We start from the raw sequence: 9,676 nt of genomic DNA, 5'->3' as shown, positions 1-9,676 counted from the left end.
GAGGCATGATAGCAACACAAGTCATATAATAATCTAAGGTCTACACGGATCACGAATAATCACAGTGCATGCACATACGCTCGTCACCCCGCATATGCGTCACCCCCAACATATAACAAGCATCATAGCATACATGTAAAATACCCTCAATCCAAGCTTAGGCAATATACTTATGTCATTTGGGCTACTCTTCAATCTCAAATCATGTCAAAACTTTGATCTAGCCCTCCAATCATGCAAACCCAAGCCAAACATCATGCAAGAAAGTCAAACAATGCTATAGAAACCGATACAAACCATAAAACTTCGATCTTTGAAGAATTCATAAAAAGTCAACAAAAGTCAATCCCGGACCGAGTGCTCGAAATCCGAAATGGATACCCAAATCTGATGACCCTTAACCTGCCAAGTCCAAATATTTAATTAGTTTCCAAAGTCGAGTCTAAATCGGTACTCAAATCCCTAAAATACACTCTCTTAAAGTTTAGGAAAAACCCACAAATTTCCCTTTAAATTCTATGTTTTTAGGTGTAGAAATCCTTGAAGAATCAATATATAAAACCAAATTCAAGTGAAAATTGCTTACCTCCAATGTAGTAGTAAAATTGCTCTTCAAAATCTTCTCATCTCGAATTCTAAGGCTCAAAATATGAAAGAATGGGTAAAAATCCCGAAATTTCCAACTTATAAAATCTGTCCAAGATTACCCTTCATAGTCGCGACTGGTCCTCCGCGATTCACAAAAGCAACCGACCACACCGCCTTTCTTCGCGGACGCGAAGCATCATATGCGAATGCAAGGACCATCCAAACTAACTCTATGTGAACGTGAACAAGCACCTATGAACCCGGAGCTTTTGCCCCTCAACACTACGCGAATGCGAGACTATGACAGCGAATATGATGAACAACTTCTTGTCTTCCAAATCCTTCTCTGCAATCGCGATTCAGTGCAGCACACTAGCACATTAATTACTCCAAACTCAACCAAAACAATCTGAAATCACCCAGAATCACACCTGAGGCCCCCGGGACCCTGTCCAATCATACCAACAAGTCTAATACCTTATCCAAACTTATCTAAAGGCTCAAAACACCACAAATAATGTCAAAATCAAGAATCGAACATGAAAATCATTCTCTTAACTTCCAAACATTCCACCCTTCGCCAAACTCATCTGAACCACACTCAGGCCTTCTAGATCACAATCAAACTTTGCACACAAGCTCCAATCAACTAAATGAACCTAACCAAGGTCTCAAAATTACGATAGAAGTCTGATAACACCAAAGTCAACTTCCGATCAAACCTATAAACTATCTAGTTTTCTAAATTGCCAACTTTTAACAAATAGAACCAAAATCTTCTAGAACATCCAAATTCAAATTCAAACATACGCTCAAGTCCAAAATCTCTATACAAACCTATTGAAATCATCAAATCCCAATTTCGAGTTCATTTACTCAAAGTCAAACTTTTGTCAACTCTTTCAAGCTTCAAGCTCAAAATGTAACCAACCATACACGCAACTCATAATGCCGAGCCCCTCGAACAATGAAACCAACCATACACGCAACTCATAATGCATCATATAAAGCTACTCAAAGTTTCAAACCACTGAATGGAATGATAAAGCTCAGATGATAAAAAGTTGTTTCTGCCAAATTGCCAAGCACAGGTGGTAACAACATCCTCTCTCGTTAGAAGCAACCCACGAATTCTCTAAGCAATTAGGTGTTTCCATGTTGTATCTTAAAGATATCCTTCATACATATTGTTTGCTTTTTGTGCTCCCAAATATGCTTTGATAAATGCATCTACAAGTCAGCAAATGAATTAATCGAATCTTCGGGTAAAGAGAGTACCATGTTAATGCCCCTTTGGTGAGGGTTTCTTCAAACTTCTTCACCGGCACTGACTCAATATCCTGTTTGGTAAAAAAAAATCCCTTCACACTTATAGTGAACATAATTATATAATCTCTTGGATTGGAAGTTCCATCATATTTGGGTATGTCCAGCATCTTGAATTTGTTTGGTATCGGCAATAGTGTTGCACTAGTTTTTTATGGCTGTTGTGAATATTTATCCGCACTTTTGATCACTGCTAAAACACCCTGGGTCTCCTCTATTCTTTCGTTTTGTTCCTTGAGCCGTTTTTATAAGGTTAGAACTAAATTTACAAATCAGAATTACCAAGCGTACCTGGACCTCCAGCTCCACAACTATTTCGAACTTCCCTACTCCCTAAATTTTCAAGCCCTGAGTTGGGAATTATGCAGTTATATTAACTTGCGGTTGTTGTGTTGAAGTTTCAGTTGTTATATTGCATATTAAAGCTCTTAGTGCTACTCCAATTTGATGAGCAATAAAATTCTTCAACTCATCCTGCAAGCCTCATTGCTCCTCACCACGATTAGTAGATTTTACTGGTGAATTTTCTCGAGATTGACGTGGGGAATTCGTAGGTGACTTTCTTGGTGTTCCTTCTCGGTCGTTTCCATAATGAGTGATTTGGTTAATTCCAGACGTGATTTTGTAAAGAAATGAACAGAATATGAATGAGAAAAATAAATGATTGTCAGAGACCCTGGCAGCGGAACCAAATTTTTTAATACAAAAAATAATTTTCAAGGTATAAGCAATTAATTTTGTATTTCAGGGCACTAACAATCGGTTTAACTCACTTTTCCAAATATGAACAATATAACAAATGCAATATTTGTAACAAATTGCCTTGTTTTACTCCTGCCTGTTACTGTCATTTATTGCATTTATTACGCGTTGCATAATTTATTCGTAACTGATGGCATAATGATGGTAAATCCCGTATAATCTGAGGTTAGTTGATTCTTTTCTTATTTGTATCTATAACTGATCCTTTCTATCATACTCGGGATTATTCTCTCATGTTCATTCCTGGACTAATATGCTTGGATCCGAATGTATTTTACATGCCATCCTTCACTTCTTTCGTACTGACCCATCTGGCGAGTTTATTTTTAACTAATACAATAAAACTAAAAAGGTCACCAACATAAATACAAAACGTTAGAAAATGCGCATAGTATGTTCCCTCTTTTTACCTCATGGAAAATATTTAGCTTTCAAGTACACAGGTAGCATCAATTCAACTATCAAGCTCTTTTTTTATGTTCCCTCGTTTTCTTCTTTTGTAAAGTTGAATGTTATTGATGATGAATAGCATTTAAGAGAATGGAAGCATTTCAAAATCATGAAAAGTACAGAGATATTATTCATTGTATAGGGTAAAATTGGTTTATATTAAATGATCGATTAGTAGTGTGACACGTGGAACCGAAGACATGTAAAAAATAAATCAAGTAACACTCTGTGAGTCATAAAATCCACCCTTTAAGTGGAACAGTAGCACACAGGCAACAGCATGTTTTGTCATTGTTTGACGAAAAGTCAACTCCCTTCAATTTTTCCAGAAGAGACTAACAAATTTCCCTTGTGCATCTATGCAAAGGTCAAAGCAAAATGGTGCTCTAATCTTGAAAGTTACTCCATAAGCTAATTAATAATTAATCGCAAATAGATACACGAAGAACTTTATACGATCAAAGTGAAAGCCTCAGCTCCAAATCTAATTCTTGGCTGGCATTTAATTCAGAATTCTGACTACTTGAGCCAATTGAGTCACTTCTGTCCTTCTTTCTCCTCTTCTCTAGTGAGTCCTGTAGTTTATTGCCCCAAAATTTTGAATCAATCATTTATGACATAGACGTTATTAGTTTGTTGAGGAATGCAACAAATTACCTCTACTTGTAGGTTAAGCAGACATCTAGTCATGTTTGGCTGAGCATAATGCTGAGGCTCATAAACTGTACCAGGATGCCAAGTACTGAATTGATGCCGAATGTCAAAAGAAAAAACATTAGCCAAAGTGCACTAACATTTATGGAAATGTTTGAGGTAGAATCATTTATGTTGTTCCACTGAAATCTTTCGTAATGAAATACTCCTATTAATTTGTTTTCTTGAAAAATGAGTTTCGGAATTTTTGTTGTCTAAGTTTCCCCCAAAAAAAAATTAACGAAGAATGTTTGAGCATGTTTTCAATGATAAGGCTTCAATATATAAAACATTCACAAAGCTGGAAAAATTACAAGTATCGGAAAACTCTTTGTACAAATCAATTTTATACAACAGCAAAAGTTATCCGAACAGCAAATTCAATTTTATAGTGGAAATAAAATACCTAGCAGTAGAAGGTGGCTGGGAATCTCCATATCTAATATTTGTTCTTTCAATATCACCCAATCCCATCTGAAATCACAGCAAGATTTTATACACCTCGTTATTTACAATGAGTGTGAAAAGGAATCTCGTAAAAACATATAACCCCAGAAAAATAAAATCTACACATATTCCCAAAATAACACAAAAATATATCAGCACATGCATCAACTTTATATTTAAAATTAGAATCCAATTCATCAAACTATTAGAATCCACCTTCATCATCAATTTGGGAGAAAACAAGAAATCCTTCTGCCAGCACTGGCGTGTAAAGAAATGATCCGAAAGGGTTTTCAGCAAAGAAAGAAAAGAAAGGACGCGACGTACGTACAACATATATATCACCACCTGATGTTTCATCTTGGAAGGGAAGGGATGATATTCAAATATGAAGAGTAGTCTAAAGATAATGTGTGTATCTAGTAATTAATAGACAACATCATTATTTGATGAATTAAAATGACTTTTATCAACAAGGTAACACATGGAAAACATATCATTTTCTCCGGAAAAAAAGAGAGGAAGAAAATCAACTCGAAATGATACGTCAAAGTGTGATTCAAGATAGCGTATAGCTGGGATATATGACCATGTGAACCCAAAACCTATGTGTTTTTCTATGTATATATATGTATCATGCTTTCCCATAATATTGGAATTCGAAAGAAAGTTTAAGATCACAATTCAATCAACATATATAGTATTCAGTGACTAAGGGAAGAAGCTGTACCATAATGGTTTGGTGGGCTGGAAAACCATAAGATGAGGATGAGGATGATGAATAAGAAATTGATGGATATGGTGTTTGTAGTCTCATATCCTCCTGTTGAGAAAGAAACAATTAACCCAATCAGGATCAAGAAAAACATAAACGAGTCAAGAAAATAGACGGTAGAGCCATGAATAGTGAAGATTCATATAACTTTTTTAGAATCGAGATTTAGTAGAGGTAAACCTGGTTGAGATTGGTGGCAAAAGAATTATAAGTGCAAGCCATTTGAGTATGCAATCTAATCTTCTCCAATTGAGCAACACCAAGACCTCTTTGTGGCTGTTTAGGTTTGTCTGAATTGCTCTTTTTACTCTTTCTTGATGATGATGATGTATATGATTTTTCATTCCCTAGGTTTGGCTCCCCAAAATAACCACTTCCCATCTCTCGAACAACAAATTGCTCAACTTCTTCTGTCAAAGGTTTGATTTAATTAGTGGTGGTTTGAGATGAAGAAGCTCCTTTGGTGTAGAGTATCTGCAGAGAGAAGAGATCTCCAAAAGGGGTTTTTAAGCTGTCAAATCTAGTAATATAATTATATTGCATCGCTGGATGCCTAGATCAGATTGTATTTATATTTATATGTGGATTTTATGTCCTGTACTCTCTTTGCTTTTTCCTAGCTATCTCTCATTTTTGTGAAATGGCCTCTATTATTTTTATTGTCCTAGTCATGGACTTGAAGGTAATTGTCCCTCTCATCAGACTCATTAAAATTTAATGCAATTATTTATACCAAATCATTTCTTCCCCTACGCGCTTCGTCCCAACCACGAACCTCCTTCACCCCTTCACTTTTACAGTTATTAAGTTGTATTTTACATACCTTCTGCGTTTTAGAACAAGTCATAATAGGCCGCATGTTTGAGTCGTGAATTAATTGTTGGACTTTAAGTCATTGGGCTTTAAAAGAGAAGAAGTGTGAATTGGAAATGGAGGGAAATAAAATGGAGGGAAAATGAAAAATTTGAAGAAGTGAACTTTTGTCTTGCACTTTGTCCCTCATTGGTGAGGGACAATCACATTTATGTGCTTATATATATATTCACTTCTTAAAGCTCTTAAAAGGAGTTGAAGAGAATGAACCCTCGCGCCGTCGTCGTCGCTCGCTCGGCTTCGGCTTCGGCTTCGGCTTCGGCTTCGGCTTTGTCAATCGATATGATTATTTTTGGACAAAATTTATTTAATTATTTAATAATTAATTAAATGCCAAATCACTGCTGAACGATCAGAGGGCCTCACTGGCCGCGGTTCTGCCGCGACCGCGGTAGAATCGCGGCAGTCAGATTCAGAGAAGCTCTCTGGCCGCGATCGCGGTAGAACCGCGGCAGGCCGCGTATTTTCTAAAAAGGCACCTTTCCAGACACCTCTTCTGATATTTGCCTATAAATTATGAGGAAAGGCTACATCTTCCATATACGAAAAAGACTCTACAACTTCTTTCTTTCTGAATATACTGCATCCTAATTCGCAGTCTCTCTCTCTCTCAAATTCGTAAGTGTGATTTTGCTCCGTACTTTGAGTTCGTTGGTATCCTGCAGTTTGTATTGCCACTGTTGCAGGAAGGTTTATTCAGTTTTATCCTGGGAGGATTTAATCCATTACCTTGGCAACGTGTGAGGGGGTTAAAATTCCTTAAGGACGCACAAGAAAATTGTGGACTCGGAATATTTCTGATTCTTTACTATTTGATATATTTCTTTATTCTTCTAACAGTTTCCTGAATTTTGTTTTAACTCAGTATCGTTCATAAGCTTAAGGAATTTTACGATTTACTAACGTTTCTGTGTTGATTATGAAATTATTTTCTTTATACTTTGTTGGAGACTAAAGCCTTGTTGCTTTCTACTCCTATAATTTTGTTTATGTCCGGTTTAAAGTACATAAAAACTTTGCCGGAATAATAAACGTACGGGTTTGAAGTATATAAAAACTTCACCATTGTTACGTGTTGTATGGTTAGTTTGGTATTCAGTTTGAAGATATCAAAAACTTCACTGATTAACAAGTTCTGTATTGTTTTCAACTTTACAGAAATATGACGAATGAAAACCAAACTAATGGAAGTGTTGCGGGAACGGTTGCTGCTGTTACAAGCCGTTCTACTCCTGCTCATGCTATGGCACCGGCATAAAAACCCGGAAAGTTTTCCGGGATTGACTTCAAACGTTGGCAAATGAAGATGCTCTTCTATCTTACTACGTTGAGTTTGCAACGTTTCATCAAGGAGGATCCTCCGGTCATGGCTGAAAATACTCCGGATGATGAACGACTTGTTGTAACTGAAGCATGGAAACATTCTGATTTCTTGTGCAAAAACTACATATTGAGTTGTTTGGAAGATGGCTTGTACAATTCTATAGTGTCATGGAAACTTCAAAAGCATTATGGAATGCACTAGAGAAGAAGTACAAGACTGAGGATGCCGGACTTAAGAAATTCGTGGCTGCAAAGTTTTTGGATTTCAAGATGATTGACACTAGGTCCGTCATAACTCAAGTCCAAGAATTACAAGTCATTGTGTATGACCTCCTTGCTGAAGGTATGGTCATAAATGAGGCCTTTCAAGTCGCTGCTTTCATTGAAAAGTTACCTCCGTTGTGGAAGGATTTTAAGAACTATCTTAAACACAAACGGAAGGAGATGACACTAGAAGACTTGATTGTTCGTCTGAGGATAGAAGAAGACAACAAAAATGCTGAAAAGAAGTCACGTGGAACCTCGACAATAATGGGGGCAAACGTTGTTGAGGAGGCGCCACAAAATAAGAAGAGGAAGAAGGCTTCCGGACCAAAGAATTACCCAAGCAAGAAAAAGTTCAAGGGTAATTGCCACAACTGTGGAAGATCTGGGCATAAGGCCGTGGATTGTCGTGCGCCCAAGAATGATAAGAAGAAAAAGAATCAAGCTAACATGGTTGAAGATGAAATGGAAGACTTATGTGTCATGTTGTCTGAATGCAATTTGGTAGGAAATCCAAAAGAATGGTGGATAGATTCTGGAGCCACCCGCCATGTTTGTGCTAACAAGGAGTTATTTTCTTCTTATGCCCCCGCAGGACCCGACGAGACAATCTTCATGGGAAATTCATCTACGGCCAAAATTGAAGGAGTTGGCAAGATTGCGTTGAAGATGACGTCGGGAAAAATAGTGACTCTAAATCAAGTCCTCCATGTTCCAGAAATTTGCAAGAATCTTGTGTCTACCTCACTTCTTGTCAAGAATGGATTCAAATGTATTTTTGTTTCTAATAGTGTTGTACTTAGTAAGAACGATGTATATGTAGGAAAAGGTTACCTAAATGAGGGCCTTTTTAAGCTAAATGTAATAGCAGTTCCTATCAATAAAGTGAATGTTTCTTCTTACTTACTTGAGTCAAACACTTTATGGCATTCGCGTTTAGGTCACGTAAACTTCAAAACATTGCGGAAGATGATAAATCTAGAAGTATTGCCAAAATTTGATTGCATTAATTCCAAATGTTAAATATGTGTGGAATCAAAGTATGCTAAGCATCCTTATAAGTCCGTTGAAAGGAATTCAAGTCCTTAGACTTAATTCACACAGATATTTGCGACATGAAGTCAACACCATCACGCGGTGGGAAAAAGTATTTTATTACTTTTATTGACGATAGCACGAGATACTGCTATGTTTATTTACTTAATAGTAAAGATGAGGCAATTAATGCTTTCAAGCAATACAAAAGTGAAGTTGAAACGCAACTAAACAAAAAGATCAAAATGATAAGAAGTGATAGGGGTGGCGAATATGAATCTCCTTTTGAAGAAATTTGTTTGGAAAATGGCATTATTCATCAAACAACTGCCCCTTACTCTCCACAATCTAATGGAACTGCGGAGAGGAAGAATCGAACATTGAAGGAGATGATGAATGCATTGCTACTAAGTTCTGGCTTACCACCGAACTTGTGGGGGAAGCTATACTTACAGCTAACCGGATAATCAATCGTGTACCTCATAGTAAAACACAGTCCATTCCTTATGAAAAGTGGAAAGGAAGGAAGCCTAGCTTGAAATACTTCAAAGTGTGGGGGTGTTTAGCTAAGGTACAAGTTCCTAAACCTAAAAGAGTTAAGATAGGTCCAAAAACGGTTGATTGTGTGTTTATTGGATATGTAACCAATAGCAAGGCATATCGTTTTCTGGTTCATAAATCAGAAAATCCTGAGATTCACATTAATACGATAATAGAATCAGATAATGCTGAATTCTTTGAAACTATTTATCCGTATAAAAAGGAAAGTGAAGTGACCTGCCAAAAGTCAAAACGACCTCGGGAGGAAATAACAGATGGTATGTCTAATGAAGAAAATCCAAGAAGAAGTAAACGTCAAAGGATATCTACTTCATTCGGTCCAGATTTTCTGACTTTTCTATTAGAAAATGAGCCTCGTACCTTCAAGGAAGCAATGTCTTCCTCAGAAGCACAATATTGGAAAGAAGCTGTCAATAGTGAAATAGAATCCATATTGAGCAACCATACCTGGGAGTTGGTTGATCTTCCTCCGGGTAATAAAACGTTGGGTTCTAAATGGATTTTCAAGAAGAAAATGAAAGACGATGGTACTATTGACAAATACAAGGCAAGACTTGTTGTCAAAGGATTTAGACAACG

General features: G+C 36.8%; 1 protein-coding gene across 1 annotated transcript; it reads right to left on the bottom strand.

Annotated features, from left to right (window-relative positions):
- Nucleotides 1-3,393: 3,393 nt before the first annotated feature.
- Nucleotides 3,394-5,646, bottom strand: LOC107831002 (protein SPEAR3-like). The gene is made up of 5 exons (XM_016658716.2): nucleotides 5,222-5,646; nucleotides 4,997-5,089; nucleotides 4,226-4,293; nucleotides 3,784-3,868; nucleotides 3,394-3,701 (listed from the first exon to the last, which is right to left on the bottom strand). Exons 1-5 carry the CDS (start codon nucleotides 5,420-5,422, stop codon nucleotides 3,585-3,587), a joined length of 564 nt encoding a protein of 187 aa, XP_016514202.1. The 5' UTR covers nucleotides 5,423-5,646; the 3' UTR covers nucleotides 3,394-3,584.
- Nucleotides 5,647-9,676: the final 4,030 nt, after the last annotated feature.

Source organism: Nicotiana tabacum, chromosome 18 (assembly GCF_000715075.1).
Source record: "Nicotiana tabacum cultivar K326 chromosome 18, ASM71507v2, whole genome shotgun sequence".
Lineage (NCBI taxonomy): Eukaryota > Viridiplantae > Streptophyta > Magnoliopsida > Solanales > Solanaceae > Nicotiana > Nicotiana tabacum.
This window is presented reverse-complemented; position numbering and strand designations above follow the sequence as displayed.

Bases quoted from the DNA above. Each gene is read 5' to 3' on its own strand.
- LOC107831002 (XM_016658716.2), bottom strand. From the start codon at position 5,422: ATGGGAAGTGGTTATTTTGGGGAGCCAAACCTAGGGAATGAAAAATCA. The intron at 5,090-5,221 runs GTTTACCTCTAC...CTTTCTCAACAG, and splicing joins TTGCCACCAATCTCAACCAG to GAGGATATGAGACTACAAAC. The intron at 3,702-3,783 runs GTAATTTGTTGC...AATAAACTACAG, and splicing joins TGCTTAACCTACAAGTAGAG to GACTCACTAGAGAAGAGGAG.